At 35.0% G+C, this 18,453-nt stretch overlaps 1 protein-coding gene across 1 annotated transcript in view; it reads left to right on the plus strand.

Moving 5' to 3' along the window:
* The window catches only part of FBXL5 (F-box and leucine rich repeat protein 5), a 49,619-nt gene that overhangs the window by 24,936 nt on the left and 6,230 nt on the right, over positions 1 to 18,453 (plus strand). Inside the window, exons 7-10 of the mRNA XM_043970355.1 lie at positions 2,296 to 2,444; positions 2,920 to 3,002; positions 3,218 to 3,943; positions 9,849 to 9,997. Coding sequence (XP_043826290.1) covers positions 2,296 to 2,444; positions 2,920 to 3,002; positions 3,218 to 3,943; positions 9,849 to 9,997 — 1,107 coding nt within the window. The remainder of the gene's footprint in view (positions 1 to 2,295; positions 2,445 to 2,919; positions 3,003 to 3,217; positions 3,944 to 9,848; positions 9,998 to 18,453) is intronic.

The following is an 18,453-nucleotide window of genomic DNA, read 5'->3' on the forward strand; positions in this document are numbered from 1 at the left end:
CCACCAAAACCCCGCCTTCTGCAAAAAGGCTTTCCAGTCCTCCTTAATACTAGTGCCTTCTCTGATCTCCACTCTATCCTCTTTATATCTTGTATACGTGTTTGCACCCATTAGGATGTGAACTGCTTTTCTTTGTATCTCAAGCACTTAGCCTCTGCCTGGCAGTAGTAGTAGGTGCTTAATAAATGCTTCTTGAATAATGTAATTTCTTTTTTAAAAAGTCGTCTTTGAATTTCATGTTTAATGAAAAGAACATGGTGTACTGTACATGGAGTCAGAAGTTCATAATTTTAATTCTGGCTTTGCCATTAACTAGCCATTAGACTTTAATCAAGAAAGTTAACTTGTTATTTCCTCAGTTTCCCCATTGTAAAGGAGGTGTCATTAAATATTCTTCAATCCCTTCCAGCTCAAATAATCTGATTCTTCGAGATCTATCTTTGGGGGGGGGGCGGGGCGGGGCAATGAGGGTTAAGTGACTTGCCCAAGGTCACACAGCTAGTAAGTGTCAAGTGTCTGAGGCTGGATTTGAACTCAGGTCCTCCTGAATCTAGGGCCGGTGCTTTATCCACTGTGCCACCTTGCTGCCCTGAGAGGAACCTTTTTAAAAAAAAAAATTTTTTTTTCCTGTTCCAAATTCTTTTCCTCTCTCTACCCCTCCTCTTTCACTGAGAAGGCAAGAAACGTACCAATTATACATAAGTCATTAAAAACATTTCTGTGTTAGTCATGTTGAAAATAGAAAGCAAGAAATATAAAAGAAAAAAAACCAGTTCAATTCCATTAGTTCTCTCTGGAGATGGATAATTTTTTTTTTCATTACTGATTTTTAAAAAAATTAATAAAGTATTTTATTTTTTTCTCAGTACATGTAAAGATAGTTCTCAACTTTTGTTTATACAAGCTTTCCATTTTCAGATTTTTCTCCCCCCCCCCAGACAACAGGTAATCTTATATAGGTTATATATATATATATATATATATATACACACACACACATACACACACACATAATAACATTAATCCTATTTCTGCATTAGTCATGTTATAAAAGCAAAAATCAGAGCAATGATGAAAAACCTCAAAATAGGAAAAAAAACAACAGCACCAAAAAACAAAAGAAATAGTATGGTTCATTCAGCATCTATACTCCACAGTTCTTTTTTTTTTTTTTCCCCTTGGATTTGGAGATCCTCTTCTATCACAAGTTCCCTGGAACTCTTCTGTACCATTGCATTGGTGAGAAGAATATAGTCCATCACAGTAGATCAGCACTCAATGTTGATGATACTGTGTACAATGTTCTTCTGGTTCTGCTCATCTCACTCATCATCAGCCCACACAAGACCCTCCAGGTTTCTCTGAACTCCTCCTGCTCATCGTTTCTTACAGCACAATAGTATGATGGATAATATTTTTAATCATAGGTACTTTGGAAATGATTTGAATCAATGTATTGATCAGAGTAGCTAAATTTTTTACAGTTGATCATCATTACAATATTGATGTTACTGTGTACTGTGTTCTTCTGGTTCGGTGCATTTCACTTTGTATCAGTTCATGTAAGTGTTCTCCAGGATTTTCAGAAAGCATCCATCTCATCATTTCTTTTAGCAAAAGTAGTATTCCATCACAAGCCTATACCACAAGTTGTTGAGCCATTCCCCAAGTGATGGGCATTCCCTCAATTTCCAGTTCTTTGCCATTACAAAAAAGTTTCTATTTGTTTTTTTTTAAACAAATAGGTCCTTTTCCTTTTTTCTCTGATCTCTTTGGGATATATATAGATCTAGTAGTAGTTTTTCTGTGTCAAGGGTTATGCATATTTTCATAGCCCTTTGGACATAGTTCCAAATTGTTCTCTACAACATTTGGACTAGTTCACAGCTTCCCCAGCAGATAGGAGATCTGTCTAAAATTATGCTAATTTTAAGGTAGAAAAGGGAAGAAAATTAAGAGGCCAGAGTTGTAGGTTAAATAATTGGTTCTTTTTCTGCTATAACAGAACTGTTTAATAATTGACTAGTTAATTACTTTCTAAATTATGTTGTAAAAGAAGAAAATATTTTGTTCATGCTTTTCACCTACATCACAAAATGCTGTTTTTAAAATGTTTAAGTCTGGCCCCAGCATAGTATAAAACATTCTGGCCTTTGGGAGGACTTAAGAAATTATGAATGATGGAAAATACACATTATTATTGCTACTCTCACACTTCTTTAAAGTCATTCAATATGTAATGTACCACTTAAAATTGCCATATCTTTAAGAATTAACTTTTTTTTTTTTTTACAGAAGAGTCTGTAGAAGAATCAGTTGCCATCAATATTGCACAAATGGAAAAACGTTTACTACATGGCTTAATTCAAAACATTCTCCCACATGTTGGCACCTCTGTAAAAACTTTGGTATTAGCATATAGCTGTGCAGTTTCCAGTAAAATGGTAAGTATCAATCAGTATACTAAGGTGGTTATGAATGAATGCCTTTATTAATAATAGTAACTTTGCACAACTGCAGGTTTGCAATCAATGAGGTGTTGTAAATTGATTTTGTTTTAAGTATGGATTCGGACTGGAAATCTGAGGTTCCTTTTAGCTTTAAAATGGTATGACTCGGGGGCAGCTAAATGGCGCAGTGGTTAAAGCACCGGCCCTGAATTCAGGAGTACCTGAGTTCAAATCCAGCCTCAGACACTTGACACTTACTAGCTGTGTGACCCTGGGCAAGTCACTTAACCCCCATTGCCTGCAAAAAAAAAAAAAAAAAAAGGTATGACTCCAAATAGGTAAATAAATATGTATGTCTTGGTGAAGGGAAAGTTGTTTAAATTATTATGTTATACATATTTTTTATCTAAGAATCACAAAGCCTAAACATTTTAATTAAAAAATTCTTATCCCTTCCTTTCCCTCCCAGGTTAGACAAATTTTAGAGCTTTGCCCTAACCTGGAACATTTAGATCTCACCCAGACTGACATCTCAGACTCTGCATTTGACAGGTACGTTATTTTTCAATTTATCCACATTATGAAAATAGTACAATTTTTCTTTTTGTAGTTTACATGATTATTTAAATTGTAATTTGTTTTTTATTATGATATGTACCATTTGAAATGGTAAACCTTTGGCATAGTTTGGTCTGCAGCTTTGTAGATTGTTAATTATTTTGGAATTTTTAAAAAAAGACTAATAAGTTTTTAACTCTTGGTTATAGTTGGTCTTGGCTTGGTTGCTGCCAGAGTCTTCGACATCTTGATCTCTCAGGTTGCGAGAAAATTACAGACGTGGCTTTAGAGAAGATTTCCAGAGCTTTGGGAATCCTCTCATCTCATAAAGGTGGCATTCTGAAGACTTGCAGAAACAAAAGCACATCAACTACATGGAGAAATAAAGACGTTACCATGCAGTCTACCAGCAAATATGCTTGTTTGCATGATATAACTAATGAAAGTCTTGGCAAAGAAGTAGATAATGAACACCACTGGACTAAACCTGTTCCTTCTGAAAATTTCAATTCTGCTTATGTGTGGATGTTAGATGCTGAAGATTTGGCTGATATTGAGGATGCTGTAGAATGGAGACATAGAAATGTTGAAGGTCTTTCTGTAATGGAAACAGCCTCTAATAGCAATTGTTCCACTTCTGGTTGTTATAATAAGGACATTGTTGGACTAAGGACTAGTGTTTGTTGGCAGCAGCATTGTGCTTCTCCTGCCTTCACATATTGTGGTCATGCATTTTGTTGTACTGGGACCACATTAAGAACTATACCCTCACTCCCAGAATCTTCTACACTCTGTAGAAAAGCAACAAGGACTAGACAGTCTGTGGGAAAAGACTTACTTTACTCTGGGAGTGAAAAATCTGATCAAGAGACTGGACGTGTACTTCTTTTTCTCAGTTTATCTGGCTGTTATCAGATCACAGATCATGGGCTCAGGTAGGTAACTCATTGTAGAATGTTAGGAAATGCAAGAGCTGAGCCAGAACCATTCAATTCTGAAGTTCTGATGAATGATGAAATAATATAACATGGTCATCAATAGTATCAAAATGTTTACTGAAGTCTTTACGGAAATTTTTGGCCCCTTATAAGATGATGTGTTGCAGGTGTGCTGTATTATTCATAATTTATCTATGTCTGAAAAGTTATTTGTAAGTTGAGTCATTGTAAATTAAATCTTATGTTCATTGCACCTTAAAGGAATCATCTGGTTGATTCCTTTTGGGTTGTTTTTTCTTTTGTTTTGTTTTGGCCAGGCGGTGGGGGTTATGTGACTTGCCCAGGATCACAGAGCTAGTAAGTGTCAAGTCTCTGAGGCTGGATTTGAACTCAGGTACTCCTGAATCCAGGGCCAGTGCTTTATCCACGGCGCCACCTAGCTGCCCCTGATTTCTTTTGTAATGAGCAAATACTTTTATGGTGTAAAAGTCACTTTAAACTATTTTCTGAATGGTATTTTGTCTATATTAACCTTAAAATGTTAAATTACTATCCTTATAACTGAATTACCAATCCAGTTTTTATATACTTTAGTAATATCAGTTAATGTATTATATAATGGGGAACATGCTATTTTGAAGGGCCCCCCTCTGTGTTGGACAGTGTCTGAAAGCCATAGTTCCTATTGTAACTTTTCAGGAGCAGTTTCTAGATTGGAAGTAAACTAGCTCACACTAAAGTTTGAATTCTGTGTGTGGCCGTGATATACTAGTTTTCATGCCTGGAAAGGCATACTGTATCACTCTTTGGTAGTGAAGCTATTTGTGATAGACTTTACCATATTTACATTTTATTTGAGGAAATATTTAACATTGTCAGTAACTTTTTTTTTAATTTACTTTTTCCCCCAATTACATGTAGTCAATTTTTAACATTCATTTTTTAGAAAATATTCATTTAAAATTTTTTTTTGAGTTCTAAATTTTCTCCCTCCTTTACCTACCCCTTCTTTGAGATGGTAAGCAATTTGATATGTTACTACATGTGCAGTCATACCAAACATTTCCATATCAGTTGTGTTGTGAAAGAAGACACGGACCAAAAGAAACCACCCCTAAAAAAGTGAAAAATAGTATGCTTTGATCTGCATTTAGACTCTATCAATTCTTGGATGTATCCTTAACTTTAAAAAAAAATCATTGATTGGTACTTATTAAACTTTTATGGTTTGATAAGATCTCATGAAAATTTTCTTTACCAAAGAAGTATGGGATAAATTACATCAATTAAAATATCACTCTAAGGGAGGCATAAGCTTGCACCGAGTCATTTGCAACTTCTTTGTACTAATTTTATAAATTGGTGCTGCCCAATATTTGAGTTACACTTTTGTTTTTTTAGTGAGGCATTTGGGGTTAAGTGACTTGCCCACAGTCACACAGCTAGTAAGTGTTAAGTGTCTGAGGCTGGATTTGAACTCAGGTACTCCTGACTCCAGGGCCAGTGTACTATCCACTGTGCCACCTAGCTGCCCCTAAGTTACACTTTTAACATCCCATTGCAACCCTATCCTGCTTTGTTGATTACCCTAGATGTAAGAACTAGTGGATATTGAACAACTTGTACCCTATATTCAGTTTAGATTTTATTGAAGATTTTATTTGCTGAAATGTAAGGCTTTGGGCAGAACAGCTGTTAAAAACAAATATATGTTTTATCATAAAACAGCTTGAGGAAAGTTTTAAAAAAATTCTTATAGTAGCCAAAAATACTTTTGAGATGCATACAGATCACGACTGGGCTTTATCACGATAAGCTTAGTTAGGATTGTTTTGCCAGATTAAATACTCTTGGCACTCTACACAGTGCCAAATTAATTTTACATATGCTTTGATTTTTTTCTGATCCATTATTTGTAGAGATATAGATAGATAGATAAACAGACACAAATACTTTAACCAAAAAGCAAAAGACTTGATAATCCTTTCTTTCTTCTCCAATTTACTATCATACTCATAGTTGTTACAAAGTTTATCCCTTCTTCTAACACCTAACGATGTGGAAAAGATCTTGAAAATTTTCTCAGTGGATGTCTTTGCCCTGTTTTTTGAGGAAAAAAAAAATCAAGAACTGAGTTCCCTCTTCTCACCTAATCCACACTTCAGTATCCCTTCTGTGTCTTCTTTCCTTCTTTGCTCCAATTTCTGAGGAAGAGGGAGGTGGTCTTTTTCTTTGCCAAGGCTTTTGCTATCTACATGTACCTATGCCCAGTTCCCTCTTGGTCTCTGTCAGGAGCTTTCCTCACTGACTATTCTCCTTTGTCTTCTCTTCCTCCCTTTATGACATTGAATTTATTTTTGTTTATGTATATCTATATAGCTATACATCTCTCTATTTAAAATTTTACATGATTTTTTTTTTTTAGTGAGGCATTTGGGGTTAAGTGACTTGCCCAGGGTCACACAGCTAGTAAGTGTTAAGTGTCTGAGGCCGGATTTGAACTCAGGTACTCCTGACTCCAGGGCCAGTGCTCTATCCACTGTGCCACCTAGCTGCCCCAATTTTACATGATATTACCAAACCTGCCTTGTTTTGCGTCTCTTCTGTGTATTTTTAAATGTTTCGTTGACATTGTTTTCATTTTCCTTTCAATAATTTCCTTCTGTTTTTTCCATCCATTGCATTCTTTCTTACTGACTATAATATATACTTAGATCTTTCTTGTCCTAAAAAAGCAAAACAGAAAAAAAGTGAAACTTGATTTGACCCCCATTATTCTGCACTCCTCTCATCTTTACCTTCCAAGAGTAAACCTTCCTTCCAAGCTTTCCTTTCAATACACATCAATTCATCAAGCCTTGATTTTCCCCCCCACCCCCACCCCACAGCCCCAAAATTTAATGTCTTCTCCTCCCTTAAATTCTATTGTATTTATTTTTGTACATAGTATATCCCCCTTCTGAGATTGTAAGCAAGTTCCTTGAGGTCAGTGACTTTTCTTTATATGCCTTGTATATAATAAATTCTAAATAAGGTTGTTGAATTGAGATATGGTACTGGGTAATGAAGACTGGTGTTCCAGACAGAGGACATGGAGTTTAATCTTGCTACTATCTGTTAGTAACTGTGTGATCTTTGGCAAATCACTCTCTCTAGGTAAGGAACTTGATGGCTCCTAAGATTTCTTCTGCCTCTGAATACATGATCTTACACACCATATTTTTCCTTTGTAACTGCCAGACACACAGCAGAGATTGTTTCGGTTATCTTCTTTGTATCCGGCGTGTAGTGCCTGGCATACAGTAGTTGCTTAAATACAAGTTGGCTGATTAATAGATTGGACATAGGTGTGGCTAGATGAGTAGGAACATCCACTTTTGTCTGCTTTTGAGATGGAGTTTTAGTTTTAAAGTTTGCTTTTTAACTTTTCAAGGGAAGTTTATTTGCAGAGTACAGTATCTCTGAAGACTTGTTGAGTGTATGTACAGGTTAGATGAAGGAAACCGGTTCAGACCACTGTTTAAAGCTCATTCACCTAATGAATACAGTATGGTTTGTGCATTTAAGCCCTAGTTTCTTATGTCCAGATCTAGTGTCCCAGATCTAATGCTTTCCCAAGCATTTTCAGGTAACATTACCATGGTGTCAGGAATAAAAACTATAATCCTTTTACAGTTATTTAAGTAATCTCAGAAAATTCCATTTTCCCTCCTGAATAGCAAATGACTTACTTTAAACACTTCAGGGTTTTGTGATTGTCAGTAAATGAAGCACTTTTTCATGCTTGCTTGGTGATCTTTCTGAATTAATTTGGCCCAAACACTGTTGATTGTGGTGATAAGCTTTCTCTGAATTTGTTCTTGTTTAGTCATTTCGGTTGTGTCTGACTCTTCATGAGCCCATTTGGGGTTTTCTTGGCAGAGATGCTGGAGTGGTTTGGCATTTCCTTCTCTACCTCTTTTTACAGATAAAGAAACTAAGGCAAACATGGTTAAGTAATTTGCCTAAGGGTCACACAACTAGTAAGTGTCTGAGGACGCATTTGAACTTGGGGCTTCCTGACTCCAGACCTGGCACTTTATCCACTGTAGCTAGTCTAATTGGATTACAGACAGGCAACTTTCTGTCAATCACTCCATTGATATTTTTGAAGCCTTTAATTCTTGGTTGGACCCATGGGAACTAATACTCTTACTTTTGTATATGGTTGTAGACCCAGCTTCATCTCCATGCCAAGAAATAAGGCATTAGAGGAGGATTGACTATTTGCCTATGTTGAACAAAGATTATTGCATTCATGTTGAAATTTGAAGTGCCTCCTTTTTGCATGGAAATACTTTCTGTAGTATGGCATGTCAATCTTGTTGATTGTTATTTACCTATTGCCCATTCTAGGGCAATAGGAACTCTTAAAATACGCTTGCCAATCCTTCAGAGATTCAGAACTGCTGCTGTTGTGACCAGCATTCCCTACCAGGTGGGAAATTATATTAAAATGTATTTCCTTATCAAAATTTTGGGAATGTATGTGAGTAAATCTTATATTGTATATTTGACATGTTTTCAGATATAATAAATAATCCCTTTTTTATTTTTCCAAATTTTTGCATTATACTTTTATGATTTTATATGCCTTCCTCAATCATCATAGTTCACTATTTTTATGCTACTTTTATGTTTTTAGTTTTGAACTCATTTTAGCTTTTAATAGCTTTTTTTTTTTTTTTTTGCGTGGGGTAATGGGGGTTAAGTGACTTGCCCAGGGTTACACAGCTAGTAAATGTCAAGTGTCTGAGGCTGGATTTGAACTCAGGTACTCCTGAATCCAGGGCTGGTGCTTTATCCACTGCGCCACCTAGCCGCCCCCTTAATAGCTTTCTTAATAAAAGTTCTAGTGCTTATTTTATTTTGGACAGTAGAGAATGGCTAGAAATCACAGAATGTGAAAGCAACAACTTTTTTCTTTAAAGATTTCAGGTTACTGGAATACATTTTACTAAGGCAGGTTAGGGGTTTCCTTGTTCCTGAGATCTTTGAGGGATCAAGTTAACTTGAATATAATGTTGCCTGAATGAAGTCTACTATTTAAAAATGATGGTGGTGGGGCAGCTAGATGGCCAAGTGGATAGAGCACTGGCCCTGGATTCAGGAGTACCTGAGTTCAAATCTGGCCTCAGACACTTAACACTTACTAGCTGTGTGACCCTGGGCAAGTCACTTAACCCCAATTGCCCCTCAAAAAAAAAACACCAAAAAAACACCAACAAAAAAAATGATGGTGGTGGTGGTGGTGTGTCTGTGTGTGTGTGTGTGTGTGTGTATGTGTGTGTGTGTGTGTGTGTGTAGACTAAGGTTGTCATTTCAACACTGTTGTGAGGTCCTAGCAAGCAAATTCCTCTACCAATGTAGATTAGTACCTGTACTGAAACTGTAATAGTCTTAGAGCAAAGGTTCTTAACTTGGGGGAAAATTACATTTTTATTTAATATAGTTTCCTTTATAATCCTATATATTTTATTTTGTGGATTTAAAAACATTATTCCAAGAAGTAGGGTTTATAATTTTCCCCAGAGAGCCAAACTCACATGAAAGGTTAACTCCTTTCTTAAAAGAGTAGCCTGGGACACTGAGAGGTTAAACAGTTGTTATTTCTCCAAGGTCTCACAGCCTGTATGTATCAGAGATAATCCTTGAAGCAGGACTTCTTGACTCCAAGACTAGTTTTTTTTTTCCTATTTCACCATGCTAACCTCTCTGTTTTATAAATTTTGATAAATACTTTTATTTCTGATTTCTATGGACATTATGTAGAAAAAAATTTAAACTGTTCAAGTGGACCATCAGAATTCTTGCTCAGTCTTTTGGACAGCTTAATGTGATTTGATTCTTTCTTTTTTAACAGGGTTCTGACTCTGGGAGGAGGACTGCCTCATTTGGAGCACCTTAATCTATCTGGCTGTCTTACTGTCACTGGTGCTGGCCTGCAGGAATTGGTTTCAGCTTGTCCTTCTCTAAATGATGAACACTTTTACTACTGTGACAACATTAACGGTAATGTTTCTTTCTTTTTTTAAAAAGTGAGATAATCAATTAGAAGTTGTGCTTTAAAACCACTAATATTTATACTCATTTGCTTGGCTATCTTTTTTTCATCAGGCTACTTTCATTAATTTCAAATTCATTTCTTCCCAATTTGGTAAATATAACAATTAAATTTACATTTACTAGCTTCTCTTAAGGTAAGTTTTACTTGTGAATAAATTTATACTTAGATTATAAGCCTTATCAAATGTTATTGTAGTATATGGCCGTTTAAGTATTCAAATTGGTGGATGTTTAGAAGTGTTTGCAATTTAATTGGTTACAAAGGGTTTAGAAACATCTGGATCATAGGGGAACATCCCCTGTTGATAGGCATTGGACTGAGTTTCTATTTCCTAGTTATTTCTGTGGCCCTTTTACAGTAATTATAACTCCTTTGCTTCTAGTGGCAGCCATGACTTTGTCTCTGAGTTGAGTTATAAATTAGAGTAAATATTTGAAAAACAAGCATAGTGTAACAAAATCTAGAGTAAAAATGAGCCTTAAAGATCACCTAATATGAGGTAAAGGGTCTTCTACCATTCAACAAAGTACAGTTAGGATTCAGATCAGCATTTTCTTTTTCCTTGAACAGTGGGCAACCCTTTTATAGAACTTTTAAAAATTCTTGGAAATATGAAGTACAGAGGGTAGAAACTTTGCTCACAGCTTGGGGGTGCATCAGAGTTTTAAGAACAAACAGAACAAAGCTGCCTTGGGGAGACTACATCCGAGGATCCTGTTGAATTTTTGGACAGTGGGCTTGTAGGAGGGAGTAGTGGTGGTGCTGGAATATTAGTTTAGGATGCCCAAATACCCTGGAATTACTCTGAAGTTAATCAGAATCCTTAAAGGGTTCCTGATCCCTCATTCTCTCTACTAGAAGGTCTTTTATTTTTAATATTTGGAGGATCTGTGGATAGCTCTAGTTGTTTTAGTCTGGTAATGAGACATATATTTAGGGTCATCCTAGTGACATTATTTAAAATTACACTAAAGTTCAAGGTGTTGATTAAGATGATTAAGTACTTTAAAAGTAACAGCTACAGGGCAGCTTGGTGGCGCAGTGGATAGAGCACCAGCCCTGGAGTCAGGAGTACCTGAGTTCAAATCTGGCCTCAGACACTTAACACTTACTAGCTGTGTGACCCTGGGCAAGTCACTTAATCCCAATTGCCTCACTTAAAAAAAAAAAGTAACAGCTAAAATGCAAGTAAAAACAAATAAGGCAAGTCAATTTGTTAGCATAAGCTTGCTATGTATAGCTCACCCTCAGATTCCCCTTTTCCTACTTGCCTTCTACCCCTTTATTCCCCTTCCCCAGCCCAAATAACAGGTGGTGATTTCTGTTTAAAAATAATTTAATAACTCTGAACTGTGATTCCCTCTCCTGGATGGATGTGTGGAGGTGCTTTGGTGTTTTTCTTTAGGGTAAAATCACCAACTCAGTTTAGGAAAACAGGAAAAAATAATTCTTGTTTAAATGAAGGTATAGAAAAAGTAAGCAGATAAAGAGATCTATTTAGTGGTTTCTGAGACCAGTTCAGTAATGTTAGGGTCAGAGCTGGAGTGGGGTGGGGGAATCATCCCTTTCTTTTTGTATCAACAGTAATAGGCCAAAGAGTACTGCTCTTGCCGTATTGTCTTCAATCTAATATTAAGGGCAAACTGGAAAGGCAAGTGGGTACCTTGGATTCTCAGTGGAAAAAGTGGTAGTTTTTTAGCTGGAATCCATTAAGTTTATTAATTGTAAATTTCTCTAAACTGCAGTGAAGATATTTTTGGCATTAGAATAACTGTATAGTCATCAAAAATCAAAAGGTCTTTTGCTTGTAAATATTTGTGACTTTTGGAGGATAATATAAAATTAATTTTTTCTCTGCCTTAAAAAAAAGTCAGACTATAAAGAATAGGAACTTGAAATAACCACTGATATAATTTTATGTAGATTATTTAATAAATATATATCTTATTATTGAAGTTCAACAAATTGCAGTTATGCCTGTGAAGAGAAATTTATTTACAGTAGCTTAAGTGATGATGACCACTAAATTCATTAAGGGTTATTTTATATGACATTAGTAAAATAATAAATTGTTCCTGTGTTTTTATTGCATTTACATATATACGTAGTATGTGTAAGATGCTGAGCTACAAAGAGAGATATAACACAGGCCATTGCTCTCAAGGATATATTGAGATAGTAGAGAAAAGTACAAATAACTGGTGTTATGGGCCAGTGAACTAAGTGTAAGAGGTAGATAAACTTTCACCTTAAGAGGATATGGTAGGAAGGGATCAAATAAAGCTTCACTGAAGAATGACATCTAATTTTGGCTTTGAATAAAAATAGCCGACATACATATGAATTTATGTGTATATATTTGTGTATTTGTATATCTATATCTATATCTATCCATATAGTATTTTAAGTTTTTCAAAACACACACACATAAAATTTAAAACTCATCATGGTCCTGAGGGATGATACAACAAATGATATTAATTCCATTTTACAGTTGAGTACTAAATGCACATTTGAAATCCAAGGACCTCCAAGTTTGAATCCTGGCTCTGCCATTTAACTACCTGTGTGACCATAGGCTAGTCACTTAATATCTTTAGTTTTCAACTTCCTCATTTGTAAAGTGAGAGGACTAGATTTGATGATCTTTTTAAGGTCCCATACAGTGATCACTAGATCTGTGATTCTATGATTTGCTCTATCACTCATCTAGTTAGTTTCAGAAAATGAATGAATTAAAAAAAAACATGAATTAAGAGCCTATTAAATGCTAGCCTCTGTGCTTGGATAAAAATATGAAAGTGAGCCAGTCTTCATCTCCCACTTTGTTCTAGTAAAGAGAGACAAAACTTTAGGGTAATGGTGACCAGAGAAAAGAAAGATTTGTTTTTAGGAGTTTCAGAGGAAGATGAATAGTATCATAGTGTCATAGATACGGTATTTGGTTGTCATTCACTTTCTAGAAGCAGCGGTAGTTTTGATTAGATTATTCTTTCAGAGTATGGGTGAATGGAGAGCAGTTTGGAGGAGAGATTGCAAAATGATGAATGTGAAACATAGTTTTAACTTGGCTTCTTATCTTGTTCCATGGATATCAGTGTGCTGTGAATGTGGGTGAAAAGCGCATCTTCATTTCAATATGATTGAATTTCCTCTGTATTTAGAAACATCCTAAGGAGTACCTAGGCTTTACCAGACTTCCAAAAGGGTCCTTGACACAAAAAAGGTTAACCTTAATATAACTAGAGTGTGTTAGGTCAGTTTGCACTCTTTAATCAGGACAGCTCTGTCCTGAGGTGAGAATTCAAAAGTTTGGGGGATTAAATGCCCCAGAAATGCATGTTCTATGAAGATTTGTTCTGGTGGGCACTTTTTCAGGTGGAGATGAAGGGGTAGTGTCAAGGCAGATGAAAGACAAAATTTGAGCCCATGTTTTCTTGATACTAAGTCCATTACTTTTTGCGCTGTTCAATGCTGCTGCTTTAAATTTAGGTGGGTAGGTTGGAGTCAGATTGTGGGAGGAAGTAGGGTTAGAATGCCAGTCAGGAGTTAATTTATTTAGTGACCCTTGGGAAGCCAAAGATTTTCAAGTAGAAGAATGATCTTTTATCATACGAGTACATTAGGAAGGTTAATAGAACAATGGTATTAGGGTATTGATAAAAAGAAGGGAATAATGAAGGCAAAAAGATCAGTTAGTATAGTAACCCATTACAGTGCTTAAAACAAGAAAATAAGAGTACCTGAACTTGAGTTGTAAACACTTTGCAGAGTTTTCAATTACCTTGAAAAAAAGAAGATCCATGCAATGATTCTATTCATTTAGTCATCCTTAGGAGGCAGTTAGCTAGTTTACTGACTTTAACTATGATATATATCTAAATATTACTCTACAGGTGTATATATATTTGTATATGTTTATATATGGCACAGCACCCTCACAAATGTGAAAAGACAGGAACAAGTTTAGGCCCCATCCCAAACCTTTATTTGTAATTCTGTTCACATTCATTTAATACACTAAATAAGTAAAACAACATACTGCATCCATAAAGTCCTATGCAGGAGAAATTCGTTTCACACATTATGCAGAGTCTTTGAAGCTGCGGTGTTTCTGTAGCAACTGCTTCCCCCATTTCCTTCTACGAAAAGTGTGTAAGATACTAGGATCACTGTTGGAGAAAGTCATGTGACTTGAATTTGGTTGGTAGACAAAGAGGAGATGGTCCCAAAGAGAGTGCATAGCTCATAATTCTTTATCCTACCGAAACTTTTAACAAAATTTAACTGTTTATTTTTATTTATTTTTTGGAGGCAGTTGGAGTTAAGTTACTTGCTTGGGGTCACACAATGAGTATCTGAGGCCAGATTTGAACTCAGCTCCTTCTGACTCTAGGGCTGGTGCTTTATCCACTGTGCCAAATAGCTGCCAGCTTAACTGTTTTTTTGTTTTGCGGGTCAATAAGGGTTAAGGGACTTGCCCAGGGTCACACAGGGCCAGTGCTTTATCCACTGTGCTACCTAGCTGCCTCCAGCTTAACTGTTTATAGTAAATTTATATATGTATACTTATTGTAGTAATAAAATAGATGAATAATATATATTATATGCATTTATTACTCCCTAAATATTTTTATCTTTTTTTTTTGATGAGGCAGTTGGGGTTAAGTGACTTGCCCAGGGTCACACAGCTAGTAAGTATTAAGCGTCTGAAGCTGGATTTGAACTCTGGTACTCCTGACTCCAGGCCGGTGCTCTATCCACTGCGCCACCTAGCTGCCCCTATATATATATATATATATATATATATTTTTTTTTTTTTAAAACATAACCATGTCATCTGCAGTTTTCTGTAGTATCACACAAATCTCCAAGAATTCCCATTTAATTATTGATGGCCAGCCCACAAATAACCAAAACCATGAATGTGAAATCCTTGAATATCCAGGAATGACTATATAGAAACACACTAGAAGTCCCAAAGTCAGAGAGACTATAGAAGTCATATGGTTAAAACCTTAATATCTTTCCCCTTGGAGTGATCAGAACCCTACTCTGAAATTTATTTGGAAGAGAATTTGAAGAATGTTAGACTCCAGTTTTAGATGATTAGTGAGGAATACTTCTTACATTTGACATATTGGGAGTTTAATTGATACATCAGTTGAAATTTATTATAAAGGCACAGATATCTTGACCATAGAAGAGTTGGTTTTTTTGTTTTTGTTTTTTAAATTTTAGTCAGTTTTTTGGAGTCTCTTTGTCAAGAGCGTTCACCTTTTCTAGATATTTCTAAGGAAGGGATGTCTGTAGTTTAAAGAAGTTTCTAGAATTTCAGAATTAATAGAATGTCAGAACTGGAAGCAATCTTAAAGATCATCCAGTTGAACTTCCTTATATTATAGGTTGAAAACTGAAGTCCAGAGATTAAAAATTGATCTGTTTTAAGTAGATATGTAGAAACAGCTAGCTATTATAAAATTTAAATTATCGTGTAGTATTGTCATGCAAAATTCAAACCTTAATATTGAGGGTTTTTAAGGCATTTTTTACCTTGGTGATAGTAATTTAAAAAAAAATTAGTTTAGCTTATCTAATATTAGACTTTGATTCGATAAACCTTGAAACAATTTAGATGCTACTTTTTTAGGGGTCCATACCTCTGATTTTATCCTTGCAGAATACTCCTACTGATGCATATTAGCAATATATCTCTAATTTAGCATCAGAGAAGTTAAATTACTTGCCCATGGTTACATAGCTATAGAATGTGTTGGAAGCGGGACTGGAAGTTTAGATCTTCCTAACGCTTATACCAGTCATCTAATCCACCTTAAGCCATACTTTCTTTCTGAGGCCACCTAATAAAGAATCAAATAGATTTGAATTTTGTTTGCTTTTTCAATGTTTCAGTTTTAATTGTAAATTCTTGTAAAGATTCAAAAGGTGAAATTAAGTTTATTGAACATGCTGTTGATACTTAAGACATAGTACTTTGAATTCACAGAAAAATTTAAAATAACTCCACAAGAGAAATGTTTTTAACTCTTTTTTTTTTGGTTTGTTTTTGTGGGGCAGTGAGGGTTAAGTGACTTGCCCAGGGTCACACGACTAGTAGGTGTCAAGTGTCTGAGATGGGATTTGAACTCAGGTCCTCCTGAATCCAGGACCATTGCTTTATCCATTGTGCCACCTAGCTGCCCGTAACTCAGTTTTAAACTCTTGTTTTTTGCACCCTGACAGATATGATTTGAAAAGCATGGCAACTCTTCACACTTTACACGGAAGCTTGCTTTATGTATAATATTTACCATTGTAATATAAACTTGTGCCCTGTCATTCTAGCCAATTTCCCTCAAAGCAATGTTGTGATAGAATCTTTTCCTTATGTCATTTGGACAACTTGTTTATTACCTTGGAAATGAAAAGTAAGATTTCATTGTACTTAATTTTGTACAATGTTCCAATTATTTACCTTCTTCTAAAAATACTCAGTATTTATTGAACTCTTATTATGTAGGCCCTATAAATTATTTAGCATAAATGCTTTGATGCCCCAGTTTTCCTGTTTGTGCCCTTTTAAAAAAGGAAAAGTATCCTAGCTAGTTAGTATGTCTTCTGCAGGTTTAGAATAAGATTTATGTATTTGAGGAAGTATGCAGAAGAGGTGAAATACTGAAGAATTAAGGGAAGTTATTTGGGTAAAAAAATTTGTAAACAATTACCTAATTAAATGCATGCAACTAACTTTTCCTTTTGTCAACATTGTCACTACTGAAGGAAAGAATGGGTTTTTTATTTTAAAAATAAATATAAAAAATTGAAATGACTAGTGATATATGACATAATATGTTCCCCATCAAATGTCAGCCCTTGTACTAACAATTGGTGTTTTGAGGAAGGGTGGGTAGAAGGGAAGGAGGACTGAGTTACCCAGCAGTGAATTGGGATTGAGTGTCTGTCTATTCACTTTATTGTGCTTGTGTCATGTGCCAATTTACCAGCTAGTTTGGTTTGACACTTTGTTTCCCTTTATGGCACTTAACAAGATTTGAACATAAATTCAATTTTGGAATGAGAAAAAAGTCATATCTTTAAGACTCGGACTTTCATAATCCTCCATTACTTAAAAACACATTTTAAAAAAATCTACAGTTTTAAGATTCTAATTCAATAGTGTTTTGACTATGTGCACTTTAAAAAGTAATTATTTGCTTTTCAAAGCATATAAAAAAGTCATAGATTAATTCATAGTTCTGGAGGTAATACAGCTTTAGATGATTTGTTGTTTTATGTTTTTAATTTAAGTTGAAGAGGAGTAAAGGTAAGTTAAGGTAAGTGCAGATGTACATCAAAAATTATATAAAAGAAAGTAGACAATTTATCAGCATTCCAGTAACATTTTGGGGGACAGTAATCAGATTTGACTTTATAGTTATTTTCCTTCAAGCGATATTTAGAAAAATTTTATTTTTCTCACAAATTGTAGTTCATTTTTATTTTCTGAAACATTTTAGATAATAGTCATATATACATTTTAGTTTAAAATTTTTAGAATTGTTTAGAATACTTTGGTTTTAAAATATTGTAATCATAATAAGCCTAGTTTGCCAAGTACATTGTACTTATCTTATTGGATTGGAATCTTCTCATAAGTGTCTAAAGAAGATTATTTTTTGAATTATTTCCTGTGCGGTAAAATATGCATATACATCTTATACCAGTCATATCATTTTAAAAGTTATTTTACTTAAATAGTATATTTTATACATTTTTACAATCCACTTAACTTTTTATATGGGAATTTCTACGTTGATAGTTTGCTGATTCTTATGTACTAAAACATTTTTATTTATAACTTATTAGTTTCTATGCTTCAGATCCTTGTGACTCCTGGGTATTAAAAACTATTCCTCTTTGCCCAACATATACCCAGCCTTAGGGTGAAAGCAGTGCTTGTTACTAAGGATTGCTTTACCCATTCACTTTCCCTTTTTTGTCCCTCTTTGTCATGGCAATTAAGGAAAATCAAGTGATGAGTTGCCACCACATCCATGGATTGATTACAAGAGCTTTTTAACCAAATGGCTATGCCATTTATAAAATTTGAATTTTGAGATGGTGAAGATGGTTGGGATTACAGCTTCTTTGACAAATCATACTTTCTGATTTTGACATTTTCCAAATTTAGTGAGGCAATGGAAGGAGCAATGGATTTGGTGTCACAGGGCCTGGGTTTGATTCTTAGCTCTCCTTATTTGTGTCTTTGAGTAGGGTCATTTCCTGTCTCAGGACCTCAGTTTCTTTATCTGTTAAATGTGAGGGTTGTATTAGATGCCCCTCATATTCTATATCCTCTGCTTTTGGGGACATTGATCTCTATTTTACTTGAAAAGAAACC

This window comes from Dromiciops gliroides, chromosome 6 (assembly GCF_019393635.1).
Source record: "Dromiciops gliroides isolate mDroGli1 chromosome 6, mDroGli1.pri, whole genome shotgun sequence".
Taxonomy (NCBI): domain Eukaryota; kingdom Metazoa; phylum Chordata; class Mammalia; order Microbiotheria; family Microbiotheriidae; genus Dromiciops; species Dromiciops gliroides.